The 14,959-nt window shown below is 37.7% G+C and overlaps 1 protein-coding gene across 5 annotated transcripts in view; it reads right to left on the bottom strand.

Annotated features, from left to right (window-relative positions):
* The window catches only part of CDKAL1 (CDK5 regulatory subunit associated protein 1 like 1), a 715,037-nt gene that overhangs the window by 110,042 nt on the left and 590,036 nt on the right, over window positions 1-14,959 (bottom strand). For 4 of the 5 annotated variants that reach the window (XM_054557269.2, XM_024248919.2, XM_054557272.2 and 1 more), the window contains one exon: window positions 14,809-14,871. The exons of the other annotated variant lie outside the window; for it this stretch is intronic. In XM_054557269.2, coding sequence (XP_054413244.1) covers window positions 14,809-14,871 — 63 coding nt within the window. The remainder of the gene's footprint in view (window positions 1-14,808; window positions 14,872-14,959) is intronic. 5 annotated transcript variants of the gene reach the window in all.

Here is a 14,959-nt window from a genome sequence, read left to right as displayed (position 1 = left end):
TAAAGACTTTCTTAAAGCCCATACTCTTATAGCTGAGAAAAAGGAAAAAACTCCTATGAGCTCATGTTCCATTAAAAAACAAAACAAAATGTGGTACTTCAAAAAGAAGGCTTTATTTCTTTATACTTTCTGTAGTGGAAATATATACTGAATAACAATAGTCCAAGACCACATGATTTGTACAGACAGTGTAATATATTTAAAAATGCAAATTCTAAAATGTAGGACTTACACAAATCTTGCCAAATTCTTATTAGGATCCTGTACAGATTATGTAAAAACATTTTGACTCCTGTTTGGATAAAATATCAACAATATTCTGAAGAACTCTTTCAAGTCAAAGTTTTTGGTTTTATTAATAAATGTTTTTAAATGTTTAAACTGAGCTCCATAGGGCTTAGTTATTTTTAAAATGAAATCAGGTGGTTTGTGATAAGGTCTAGAGGTTTTGGCATGTATGGGGGACAGGGCGGCAGAGGTAAAGACCACGTAACCCCAAAACCCATGACCACTGCAGCTGTTAGGAAGAATTAAGATCTCTACACACACTCTGCTGAAGTTTTAGAAGAGGAAACATATTAATTCCTTCCATCAACAGATATTTACAGAGCACCTCCCACATGTCAAGAACTGCGTTGGTGTTGGGGAAAAAAACAACATTGAACAAAATAGACAAAATCCCTACTTACATTCTAATAACTATAATTTCACATTAAAATAACCAGTTATTTATTGAACATATACCATGTGGTGAGTCCTAGCGGTAGAGCTGACATTCTAGACACTATAACTTTACTGCAAGAATAGCCATTTATTGAGCACTTACTGTGTACTAGATGCTATTCTAGATGCTTCCCATTGAATCCCTATGACAACCTTCTAGGGCAAGTATTAACAAATTTCATTGATTCTAAGATGCACATTATTTTATATTTTAGCATTTCTCAATTTAAGACACTGTTGTAATGGGCATTTTTTCCTTAGTGTTATGTAAATTAATGACGAGTCTTACAATTAGTAAGACTTAATAATGGCTTAGAGTCTATGGAATGCAGCATTCTCATTTTACAGAGGAGAAAACCAAGGCAAAGAAAACTTAAGTATCTTGCCAACATCATCTAGCTCGCACGTGAAGAGTCAGAAATTTTAAAATGTGGATTTTAAAAGTTTAAAATCAAAGACCAAATCACTCTGTTTTTGTGGCTATTTCTAATAACTGAGTGACACCACTCATAAGAGAAATATAAATTAAAACTATAAGAAGTTATCTTTGTTTCCCTAATAGGGAAATATTTTAAAAGTTAGTTGACATGGTGTATAGCGGGGGTGTGGGGAAACAAGCGCTGTCTTACCTTGTTGATGGGCATGTACACTAGAACATCTTGCTGAGCGGGTCTCGGCCAATATCTATCATGATTTAATATGTACACATCTAATATCTAGATATTCACTTCTAGGAATTCACCCTACAGGTAATGGTTATACATGGATAAGATGACATGTTTGTGAGATTATACACTGCACAGCACTGTTTGTAAGATCGAAACATCAGATGCCACTCAAAGATCCACCAGTAAGAGTCTAGTTAAATAAATATGGTGAATAACTGGTATATAATATATACAACTATTTTTTTAAAAAAGAATGAGGCAGCTCTTTATTACTGTTTGAAATTATCTCCAAGATATACTGTAAAGTGAAAAAAGAAACAGAAGACTTTCTAGTATGATAATATTTAAATTTTTAAAAAGCACATATCTATATAAAAACACATACTGACATTTACATGAAGGTATGTATTTGTGTATGCATAAAATAACTCTAGAAGCATATATACAAAACCAGCAACAGTGACTGCCTCTGGAGAAGAAAACAGGGGTCTCTAGGATAAGGTTACAAAGGGAGAATTTCCTTGAATAGGGTATTAAGTGCATGTATTACTTAATTTATAATTAAAACCAAGAATAAACTTACTTAGGACATTCTCCCACAGCTGTGGTTATTACTACTGGGACATTCCAACTGTATTAATTTTTGCAAAGACAGAGCACAAAACTGGGAATTAAAAGACTGGGTTTTAGCCCTGTATTTGCTGTGGGATGATGGGTAAGTGCCTTGTATAGTTGTAGTGTCCAGATTCAAAGAATGGTAAAATATACTTCATATACATAACACATTCAATTCTAGTCCATAATTCAAGGTCTTCGGGGAGACGGGGCCCCTGCCCCAATGGATTGTAAGCATCTTACTCTAGTTATTCTGCCTGCCTCCTAGGAAAAACCTCAAATGTTTGTTAAATGGAACTGAATTCTATGAGCACACAATGTCAAATAATAAAGGTATATACAAGTTAGAATGGTAGCAAGAGGTGAGAGCAATCCTGTGTGTATCAGAAAAGAGGCAAAGAAGGTGAAATTAAACTGGGTCTTGAAGGATGAGTATTAAATCAACAGGACAAAAAAGCCTCTCTTCCCTGAACAACAGAGGAGGGATGGAGGAGGGCGGTGGGACTCCATGAGCTCTAAGGCCTTTCCAGCTCTATAGTGTAAGACTCTTACGAAGGAGAATGGATGAACGTTGGATTGAACCTAGTATTAAGTTTTCACATGACTGTCTCCAATAGAAGAGAAACACGTACCCAAATGCGCCATGTTGAAGAGCCCAAGCTCACAACAGAGGGAAAAAAGCAAGAACCCCTAAGAAATTGTGTGGGGAAATGCAAAAGTAGGTGGGATACTAAGAAAATGTAAGTATAAAGAATGGTATAAGAAGATCATCAACAAACATGGAAGGAGAAACTGAAAGCAACAAAACCCAGGACCACTGCAACCGTTAGGAAGAACTAAGATTTCTACACACACCCTGCTGAAGTTTTAGAAGAGAAAACCTATTAATTCCTCCAATCAACAGATATTTACAGAGCACCTCCCACGTGTCAAGAACTGCTTTGGGTGTTGAGGAAACATTGAACAAAATAAACAAAATCCCTACTTAAATTCTAATAATTATAACTTCACATTAAAATAACCAGTTATTTATTGAACATATACCATGTGGTGAGTACTAGTGGCAGAGCTGACATCCTAGAAAGTATAATTTTACTATAAAAATCATAGTCATTTATTGAGCACTTACTGTGTGCTAGATGCTATTCTAGATGCTTTCCATTGAATCCTTATGACAACCCCCTAAGGCAAGTACTAGCAAATTTCATTGATTCATACTTTCTAACAGAAAGTAAACCAGGAAAATGAAGTTCTCCAGAGGAAGAAAGAGGAAGGGAGGGGAGGAAAGGAGCAGACGAGGGGAAGACGGTCGGGACGAAGGGGAGAGGGAGCGAGGCAAATCCTAAAAACATCAGCTACATCCAGTGGCACTTTTAAGTTAGAAATGAAAGTGTCCATAAGAATTAAAAAGTAAATAATAAAGATATAAATAAGCAACTTTAAAAAGACACCCTCCACCGCCACCTGCAAAGGCTGAACTGAATTCGAGATTTCTGTTTTAAGCATTGTAGCTGGATTGTTGCTATACTTTAACATAATTAAAAGTGGAATAGTCTCCTTTCTTACCTATGTGTCTACCACATAACGATAGCTAAATTCAAACAAAGTTGAGTCTTTAAAATTCCTTTATTTTTATTTGACACATGTGCATTTAAAATGCCTCTGGAATTCTCAAAGGTACCCAAAGGCAGAGTGTTGAATAATGGAAAATATTAACAATCATTAGAAGAAGGTGGTTGACTTACTTTCTTTCCAGATGCTAAAATTCTCTAGTTTCTCAATTTCAAGAGTGTTAATGTATACGTTTAAAAGTGCAATAAATGCTAACTGTAATCATGTCTTCTTAATCTTACACGAAAACCCCAGAGAGAATAAATTATTGGCCCATGGAAATACTTTCATCTCACTATTCTTTGTAAACAGAAATCTGGAAATGGATTTGTGCAACCCTGAATCTGTGTTGAAGGTTGGTAATCATCTGAGAGTGGCCTTTTAGCTGCTGTTAAAAGACAAAGGCAGGCCTGGGGAGCCCAGTCTGCAAACAGCATCAGCCCAAACTACCAATCACAGGACCCTCGACAGTCTTCAAAGGTGATCAGCGCAGAAAAAGGAGGAAAAAACAGTAACAGCCTCCTCACTTCTCTAGTGGATGCCTATATTCCTTGCTTAAAGCATCAGCAGCATTAATGTTTCTCAGTATGTCTCAATATAAACAACTTCAGCTACAAAGAAGTCATTAATTATATTTTATGATAAAATGTATCACGGAGAAACAAAGTGTACTTTCTGGGGTTAGGGAGAGATTGGAAAAGTCTTCTTCCTGGAAAATATCATATGGACACTTTTAAATTTAATTTTCTTTGTGCCTTCTGAACAATTTTCCAAACAGGTTCCCCAAGTTAAAACTTTGTCAACATATTTGAGAGAACCAAAGGCAAATTAAAACTTTTTCTTCTTAAATGAACTAATAAAAGTTTGAAAAACTGTATCTGACACACGTGTTAGCCTTAGATGGGGAGACCAGGTGCATTATATACAAGGATAGGATTAGGAATAGGAAAAAACTTCCTCAGGTCCTTTGTAGTAAAACGAAGGGGAAGTTTTACAATCATTTTGTATTTCATTCCATTGTGGGTGCTGTTGTTTGTCTTTCGAGCCTCAATTTGCCCAAGTGGAATGTATAATGCTCATGCAACTAGGGTTTCCAGTTAAAAACAGGGCACACAGCTAAATATAAATTTCAGATAAATAATGAATAATTTTTTTTGAGACAGGGGTCTCTGTTGTCCAGGCTGGAGTGCAGTGGTGCAATCACAGCTCACTACAACCACCAGCTCCTGGGGTTAAGCAATCCTCCCACCTTAGGCTCCCAAGTAGCTACAGGTGCCCACCACCACACCCAGCTGATTTTTGTAGTTTTTTTTGGTAGAGATGGGATTTTGCCATGTTGCCCAAGGTGGTCTCAAACTCCTGGGTTCAACAGATTCGCCCACCCTGACCTCCCAAAATGCTGGGATTACAGGCGAGAACCAACTGTGCTCTGCAATGAACGGACTTTTGGTATAAATATGTCCCACATATTGCATGGCACATTCTAAAAAAAAAAAAAAACAATTTATCTGAGATTTGAATTTAAGGGGGTGTCCTTTATTTTTATTTGCTAACTGTGGCATGTAACAGGACTTATATATCAAGTAGATGGTGTGCTAGCCAAGTTTGTCCTCTGGATGGGGATAAGAAAGGTTGGTAAGCACACACTGGTGGGGAGATACAGGAAAAAAAACAGAAAGAGTTGTTGGGGCAGGGTATTATCAAGACCCTGACATCATCAAGAGAGAAAGAGAATGGGGATACATCTTAACTGGGTGCAAAGACTGATAACCAAGGACACACCCAGGGCAACTGGTGACAGAACAGGAGGTGACCAGCCCGGGGATGGAGGGGAAGTACTGTGGCTCTTGGCACAGTGAAGTTCCTCTTTGTCCCTTTGCTAGTTTCTTCCTTATACTAGTGAATTTCATAGAGGAAGTATATAACCAATGACAGTTGAAACACAGATACTTTTAGGCGTGGTAAATAATTTGAAAATACAGTAACTGCCATATCTATGTAGACCTGTTGATTAATTTATTAATACTTTTATACCGAATGTTAGCAAAGGATTTCATCATGAACTTTGCCTTTTCCCTATTACTGATATTACTGGGAGTTCTTGGATGGGGAGGTGCAGGGGAGAGAATATGCTGCTAAGTAGGGTATTCTTAAATGATGACCTAGGAAACTTTCCAATCTCTGCACTGTGACCCCACCTGTCCATAAAAGGCAGTCACAAATGCCATCAACTGAACAGGATGTCATCCTATGTCTTCTCTCCTGACCTGCTGCCATTTTCCCATCTCCACATATTATCACTTTAGCTGATTTTCTTTTCAATTTTTCTGTTTTAGGCTTTTAGCCTCTGGCTGAGCCTATTTCTCTGGCTTGGATATCCCTTGCAGTGTTGGCCCTAAAAAACTCCAATCCTTTGGTTGGGACCACTGTGCTGCCAACCTGCCTCAACTCCACCCCTCATGGGAGGGGTGTCAGGGAGAAAAGCAAGTTGGACAGGATTCTATTAGAAACCCAGTGCCCAACAGGGCCTACCAACCACCTGCTAGTCTTTGTGTGGTATGAGCCCTAAGGCCCAGCTTAAATCATGTTTCCTTTGCCCCATGCTGACGTTGAATTAATCAGGCTGGGGAAGAGTGGAGGTGAGGGTGGCGGTTTTTAGGATAAACTTGACGGTTTTATTGTCTACTTTACTGGGCAATCATTTAATGGAGTCCTCGATGCTTTCCTCCTGCCTAGGTCTATCTTCTGTCTCTCCTTATTCCTTCTCACACCTCCATTTCTGTTTTTTCTTTTCTTTCTTTCTTTTTTTTTTTTTTTTAAGAGAGATAGGATCTTCCTATGTTTCCCGGGCTGGACTGCACTGGCTATTCACAGGCATGATCATTGAGCATTACAGCCTCGAACTCCTGGGCTTAAGGGATCCTCTGGCCTCAGCCTATCTAGTAGCAGGGACTACAGGCTTGCACCACCACGCCCAGCCACACCTTGATTTCTAGATAGTTTACCTACTTAGGTTTAGATTTGGGGTTAGGGGAAGAAAGGTAGTGGAAGAAGGCTCACTTTGACCTTGAGCTTAAGTTATGTTTGTCAATCCATCGTTCACTAGAGCATTTGACACTAGATTTTCAGATACTTGTAGCATAGAGGTGTTGAGCACGGACTCCAGAGATAGACTGCTCTGTAATTTACTAGCATACTCACCTTAGAACGTTGGTATAAAGATAAATGAGTTATCTGCATATGTAAAGCTTTGAGAATAGTGCTGGTTACAGGGTGTGCTATAAATGGTTGCTTTATTACAATACTAATCATCATAATAAAAGTCTACTCAGATTTCAATCTCTTTGTCAATCCTCACGGTAACTGGCTGAGAAAAATTCTGGCATCTATGGTCTCTGGATATGTCATCTTAAGCGCACTGAATTTCTGCCGTTTGTAAATATCTCCATTCTACCCATCTCTGCAGTTACAGTAAGAAAATAAATTAAACTGATATGTAAAAAATCATGCTTAATTTTTAGAATAATGCCATCTTAAAAAGGCAAAGGAAAAAGTATACAGGTAGGATATCAAAATTAGGCCAAAATGTATAGGTATAATTGTTAAACATAATCTGCTACTCAAATCACAAGCTGACGAGGGTTAAAAATGGGAAAAATGCCTTTGGATTAGGTTGGCATTGATGAGGATGCAAGGAATGGCTAGGGTTACCCTCTGCTGAAGCAGGAAACAGCTCAGCTATGTCTGCATCTTTGGTAACAACTCTATGGTCACTTTGAGAGGGAAGATACTTTAATAAACAAAAGGACAGATTTTACACCAAAAGAGCTCTTCAGTATGTCCTTATTTCAAGGCTGGGTCATTCCTTTGGCTTTAGAATGAGGAGGATGAGGAAATGGATTTAACACTTATTGAGGTACTGACTTCCCTGTGTTTCAAAGGCATACCCTGAGCACGGTTTTCATATAAGGACATGTATCAGTAAAACAATAGGGAATCTCATCAACTAGACATTTATTCAATTGTTCCTGATATTTAACAACATCCCTAAAATTACTTTTTAAACACTTTTTTATTTTTGCCAAAGATGAGAAATAGAGTTAAGTGCACAAATGGCTTTGGACAATCTGCTGCAGAGAACTGTTTTAAGCATGGCATAACATGCCAAATCAATAACTTGTTTCTTTATCTGCATGTGCCATGAAAACCTGGCTATCATAGAGTGCCGGATCCATTAAAAACTGAATTTGCTATTTCCAGACAGCAGATAGCTCAAAGCTCAACAGGGCCAGCAGGCAATAATCCAAACCCACATCTCTCTCTCTAGAAAAACAACTCAAAGCACTCTGTTGCTACATTATGTTGTTCAAAGCACAGGAGATAATGAAGGCTTGACAATACCGTGGCTCTTAGGCTTGAGTCAAATGGCCATTATTCTTCAAACATAAAGAGCTGGGTGAAGTGACTTTTGTAATCTTAAATCACTAGACAAATCTGATTAAAAGAGCAATGTAAATCAGTAAGTGACATCTGAAATGAAACTGTCCCTTTTCCATATTTAAGAAACTTGATGTCACAGAGACACCTAGTCTTTGAGGGAAGAAGGGATGGTGGTATAACCCAAGCCTTTTGATATAGATTTTTGCTGTATACCTCTGCCCAAAGCTGTAGAAAATATTTTACATTTTTATTATATTTTACTGTACACTAGTAGATATGAATTCCCTGTACACTAGCAGATATGAATTAACAACAGTTCTTAAGGTAGTCATAGAAAGTGTGATTATTGAAATATATATCAATATTTTTTGTATATTTAATACTACAATTAAAAATTCATTGTCCTGATACACTACTTAAAATTATCCCACTCAAGTTATGCCTAGTAAAGTCTTTTATCTTTTCTTTTCTTTTTTCTATTTTTGAGACAATGTGTTGCTCTGTCATTGAGGCTAGAGTACAGTGGTGCGATCACAACTCACTGCAGCCTCGAACTCCTGGGCTTAAGCCATCTGATCCTCTTGCTTCAGCCTCCCGAGTAGCTGGAAACACAGGCACATGCCACCACACCTGGCTAATTCTTAATTTTTTTGTAGAGACAGGGGTCTCCTTATGTTGTCCAGGCTGGTCTCAAACTCCTAGGCTCAAATGGTTCTCCCACCACAGTCTCCCAAAGTACTGGGATTACAGGGATGAGCCATCATACCCAGCTTAGAGGAGTCTTTCTTTAAGATAAAAATATAATAAAAATCTCAAAGACTAATATTTTATAGCATCTAATTAAGTAAATAATTTGGGGTGATAATGATTCTACTTTCCTCATCTTTTATCTCAAACACATTTTTTTGGTCCCTTACCCAACTATCAACACTTATTCAACCACTCTTTCGCCGCTTTTTTTTTTTTTTGAGACAAGAGTCTCGCTCTGTCGCCCAGGCTGGAGTGCAGTGGCGGGATCTCGGCTCACTGCAAGCTCCGCCTCCCGGGTTCACGCCATTCTCCTGCCTCAGCCTCCCGAGTAGCGGGGACTACAGGTGCCCGCCACCACGCCCGGCTAATTTTTTGTGTTTTTAGTAGACATGGGGTTTCACTGCGTTAGCCAGGATGGTCTCGCTCTCCGGACCTCGTGATCTGCCCGCCTCGGCCTCCCAAAGTGCTGGGATTACAGGCGTGAGCCACTGCGCCCGGCCTGAGCTTTTTTTTTCTTTTTCTTTTATATATGCGCTCTTGCTCTGTTGCCCAGGCTGGAGTGCAGTGGTGCAATTATGGCTCACTGCAGCCTGGACTGCCTGGGCTCAAGAGATCCTCCTGCATCAGCCTCTCAAGTACCTGGGACTACAGGCACACACCACCACAGCTGGCTCATTTTCTTTTTAAAACATTTTTTGGCCAGGCACGGTGGCTCATGCCTGTAATTCCAGCACTTTGGGAGGCTGAGGCGGGTGGATCACCTGAGGTCAGGAGTTCGAGACCGGCCTGGCTAATGCGGTGAAACCCCATCTCTACTAAAAATACAAAAAGTTAGCCGGGTAGGCTGAGGCAGGAGAATTGCTTGAACCCGGGAGGCGGAGGTTGTGGTGAGCTGAGATCAAGCCACTGCACTGCAGCCTGGATGAAAAGAGCGAAACTCCATCTCAAAAAAAAAAAAAAAAAAAACCAAAACCAAAAAACCCCATTTTTTGTAGAGATGGGTTCTTGCTATGTGCCCAGGCTGGTCTCAAACTCCTGGCCTCAAGTGGTCCTACTGCCTCGGCCTCCCAAAGTGCTGAGATTATAGGCATGAGTCACCATGTTTGGCCTATTACTTCTTTTATTCAACCACTCTCTGTAGTAATACTTCATTTATCCTACCTTATTAAGAAGCAGCAGTTCCTGAGACTTTTCAAGGTAAGTAAAAGTTATTCCTAAAATACCAATGTTTCTAAAAATTCTATTTTTAAACAAAACATCTGTTTCTGAATGTAAACTGATCCCAATTATTTTACCCTAAGGCTACTGAAATATATAGGGATATCTGGGTATTTCGGTCCAAATTAAGTGGTCTTGGGCAGCTGCACTTTTGGAGTTCCTCTGTTAATGATTTATAGTTTTTATGGCCCGTCCTTGCTTTCATTTAGGATGCTGTCACTTCTTACTAGAGCTCTGACTTTTTGAAGCAATAACCACCCTCTTTTACCTGCTATTAGTGTTGACTGTGTTTTAGGAAACCAGGCATCAGTTTGAACTGATTTGTTTTAAAAAAAGATTGAACTGTTTGTGGATGAGGGACTGAAGAAGTAATGAGGTGGGTAAGGAGAATTACACAATAATTTTAACAATCTGGGCCCAAATAGGCTTTTTTAGAGGTTCTGAGCTGTTTTAAAAAGGTGAGATTGCTGCATAAAAGATGCTCTGGTTGAGTAAAGCACTAATGTTAGTTTTCTTTCTACTCATAGGCTAACTTATCAAGTGCATAAATACATACATGTTTAATGACATATATGAATTTGCTTCTAGTTCAGTTGATACATGCATACATATGTAGAAAAGTAATTAAATAATGATAGTTACCAAAAGAAAAAGAAAAGCCCAGTTCATCAACACAGGAGCTAGATGACAATGTTTCTTCTCAAGTGTGTCCACTGACATGTATATGCAGGAAAATTATTAATATAACAAGCCACTAAAAGAAAGCAAGAAGCCCACTTCACAAAATACAGAAAAATAGTGACTACCTGTTAAAGACTCACTTTTAGTGGTGGAGTGTACATTAATTCATGCAGATTAACTGTGTTTAGAAACTAATTTTGCAGATGTTAAAAACCACTGTAGATGTAAATAGAACTTTTTCCTTCCAAGCATTTCAATTTTTTAGAATAACTTTTCACAATAGCAGATTATAAACATGTGTGTTTGGCTAATAAACCTAGATTTCCCCCTAAACACATAATTCTGATAAAATCTAACAAAAAAGAAAGAGAGAAAGAAACAGGAAGACATTTTTATGTGCAGAGAAATGTCTTCTTCAGGCCAAGGACAAATAGCACATGCTAATTTGCATGGTTTTAATAAAAGTGTTCTAATTATAGCCTACTCTAACTTACCTGTGATTTATCAAAAGAAAAAAAAAATCAACTCCAGGTTGGACTTTTTGTGACCTGGAAGCTCTCTGGCCCTGTAACCCTCCTTGGTACTTAGTATGGTATGTTTCAGAAACTATAATACAAGTTATGTTCATTACCTGTTTATTAAAATGACAAAGGAAATAACATAATCATAAAATATAACCAGATTATCTGCTACTTTGGATTACTCTTACTAATGTTCTCTTTTAGAAGGACAGATAAATGGGAATTAACTTTTGTCAAGCCCTTTTGTATGAGTCTTTATTTATGATAAGAATTCCTGAAAACAGTTTAAGAAATGGACATGCAACCAGAGGCAACAAACAAAAATGAAATTCTTCTAGTCTCAAGCAACATTTCTTAGTGCAAGAAATAAAGTATTTTCTAAGCCTTATTCTGGGTACACATTTTGCTCTGAGCTTTATTTGCTTTTTGCAACAGCATTTAAGAGAAAACCAACTGACCATTTACAACCTAAACAATGGCTTTGGGGTATGATTAAGAAATGCACCTGGGCTCACTCAAACAACACGTTTGTTTAACCTGGTGACTTTCCTGTGTCTGGGGTCAGGCAGGAGCAATCTTGGTTGGGGGGAAGGAAAGGAGCAAATACAACTGACTCACTGAGAACAAAATGGTTGCACTAACTACCCTTTGTAATTACAACTGTTTTAACAGTTTCTAGTAGGCAAGGCTGTCATTTAAGTGACCCACTATAATTTGGGATGAAACCCCAGGAAGTTATGCCAACTTTAGAATAGGAGTTGCATTTCTGAGTTTACTCAGCATGATGAATCCACTAAAATGCTGACTATTCTTTTTTTTGGCATGAACGTACGTCAAGGGGAAAATGAACATTAAAATGAATATAGCTAGAGAGGCAAACTGTCACAACATTCACTCCCAGGAGCAGACCACAGTTTATTTTACTTTTTGTATCTTTCTATTATGAAACATTTCAATCATATAGAAAAATGCAGAATAAAATAATGAACACCCCCCAAACATCATTTAGTTTTGATAATCACCAACACATGGGCAATCTTATTTTATTGTACCCTATCCACTCTGCTCTTTGAAATTATTTTTAAAAAAATGTTCTTTTAGAGACGGGGTCTTGCTCTGTTGCCCAGGCTGGAGTAAAGTGGTGCAATCATAGCTCACTGTAACTCGAAATCCGGGGCTCAAGTGATCCTCCTGCCTAAACCTGTCCCCGGTAGCTAGGACTACACGTGTGCCATACTATGCCTGGCTAATTTTTAATTTTTTTTTTTAAATAGAGACAGAGTTTCACAATGTTGCTCAGGCTGGTCTCTAACTCCTGGGCTCAAGCGATCCTCCAGCTTCAGACTCCCAGAGTGCTGGGATTACCGGCATAAGCCAATACACCAGCCTGCATTAAAGCAAATCCCGAACAACTGAAGTTGTATTTCATAAAAGCTTTCACTGACAATATATGTATATATTTTCATAAGGATCACGCCAGAAATCTCACTGAGCATGAGATGTCTAAACCAACTTTAACCACATCTTGTAAAACATTTTACACTAAAACCTATCTGCCTAGAAAACCAATTTGCTTGAATATAAGTGGGTAATTAAAATGACAAAATAACTTTAAACACAACCCTCTATTAATTTATGGGAGGAAAAATAGTGCATGTTACTTTATCCCTATGGTTCTAGTCTTTGTTGACATTCCAATCGATGAGAGACAATATTAAAAGTAACATGGATAGATTTGCCTGGATGGAGCTTAGAAAAGTAGGTAGAGGCTACTAAGGGGGCCGGGAGCTGCCTGGAATAAAACTTTTCCATTTTCCTTCGCTACTGTACATCCAGAATAAAACAGAATGCCAACAAGCCAAAACTTAGGAGCTTCAAAAGGCACTCATCAAGCAGTCTAGCTATTTACAATAATTTATTACCAACCTTAAAGATCAAAAGGAACTCCATCAAGCATTTAGATTCAATTCCTCACTGCCTGATGACTAAGTTGTAGAGGAATGAAGGGAAGCCAAAATAATCTGAGGTGACTTTGATACAATGCCACAAAGGATATGAAGAGGAAGCCGGTAGAAGCTGCAAATGGCTAGGTTCCATTAAGAGTTCTAATAAAAGAAGAATGGAATTTCCCTTAACTGCGAATTTAAAAATGTTACAAGTGGGCGAAATTTAGCCAAGCCAGGCAAAACCTCTGATTTGCCATCGCCTTTTTTGTTGTTGTTGTTAAATGTTAACTTTAGCCACTGCTGCACTTATGTTCATTAAGTGGCTTCATCTAAAAAAAAAAATATGCAACGTTACCTTCAGAAATCTGGCCAATCTCATTCCTTTTGCTGTTGTATTACTTATCAGCCTGCTCCTTCTGTCTGCATTGTCAGACCCCATTGGCTCTCTCAATCTCTTTCAAACAAATTGCTGCATTCTGCAATGTGATTGATTTAGCTTGAAAAATGTAACTTGGAATGATATAATTTTTAGTATTACATATCGCCATGGTCACATGAAGCATAAACATCTCTTTTACAAGTTTTTGTGCTTAAGTCAATTGGTCACTATAGAAACACTAGAAGCTAGTGTTTCAAATTCTTTCAACTTCTATGAACTGGCACAATTTTTCCCTCCTGAATCCAGACATCTCTGTATTTTCAACCGAGGAAAGTAGTTTTCACACTACTTATTTTGGCTAGTTAAAAAAATCCCTACCACATGTCTCTCTGTAAATTCATAGATAAAGATTTAAGTTTATATTAGCATTTCAACTGTGCAAATTTTTTGTTTGCTTCTGAAATCACCTCGAATTAACAGATTTACTGGAATCCTACATGGTTTAGAAGTTTTGCACAAGTCTCAGAAACCTTGTAATCTATTTCCCCATGAAGATGTGGTGTTAAGCATTTTCTTAAAAATGGCTATATATTTTTTCTTTTTAAAAGAGTGCTTATCTTTTACAAATATATTGTAAAATACTTACAAGTGAAAAGATGTCTAGGAATTCTTCAAATATGAGGGATGGAGAATGTAGGGTATAAATGAAACTGACTGACTATGAATCTATGAAGCTGTGGGATGGGTTCATGGGGGTCGTCACGTTATTTGGTCATTTTCTGTGTAGCAAAGCTCCAGGCAGTAGATATTTCAGACATGATGCTATGTACTAATTTTTATTAGGATTTTTATTTAGAAAAATAACTTTCTATCAGGAGGAATGAAGAATCAAGTTTTGCAGTCAGCATTTCAATTATCTTTACCAATCCAAAACCCAAGTTCCTCCAGTACAGTGTTTGGAAAGAAAAAACAAAAACCAACCAACCAAAATACACCCCAAAATGTGTCTTTTCACTGTCTTTGAGATTTCAGTGCCAATATGTAACTAGATTTCAATGTGAATAAAATATAATTATTATAGTTCAGAAATATAACATTTCTGTTTTCTTTAAAAGGGATAAAGAGCTAAAAAATTTAAATTGAAGTATAAATGCAATTGGTAAGTGTATTTCAGAATGACCATATGTTGGTGAAAATTGTACTATACATTCTGAAAGACTTTAATACGTAATATGCTATTAACATGCTTCTCTTACCTTGTGATCATATGGACTGTAAGAATGAAATACCCGAGAAAGATCTTTTGTCCTTTGCTTTTTCTGTGGAAAAAAAAAAAAAACCAACATACAAACAATTGAGTTGACAGCAGATAAAAAATATACGTGTGTATATATCTCTACATACATA

Source organism: Pongo abelii, chromosome 5, assembly GCF_028885655.2.
Source record: "Pongo abelii isolate AG06213 chromosome 5, NHGRI_mPonAbe1-v2.0_pri, whole genome shotgun sequence".
In the NCBI taxonomy this organism is placed as follows: domain Eukaryota; kingdom Metazoa; phylum Chordata; class Mammalia; order Primates; family Hominidae; genus Pongo; species Pongo abelii.
Note: the sequence above shows the minus strand (reverse complement) of the source record. Positions and strands in the feature narration are given on the sequence as shown.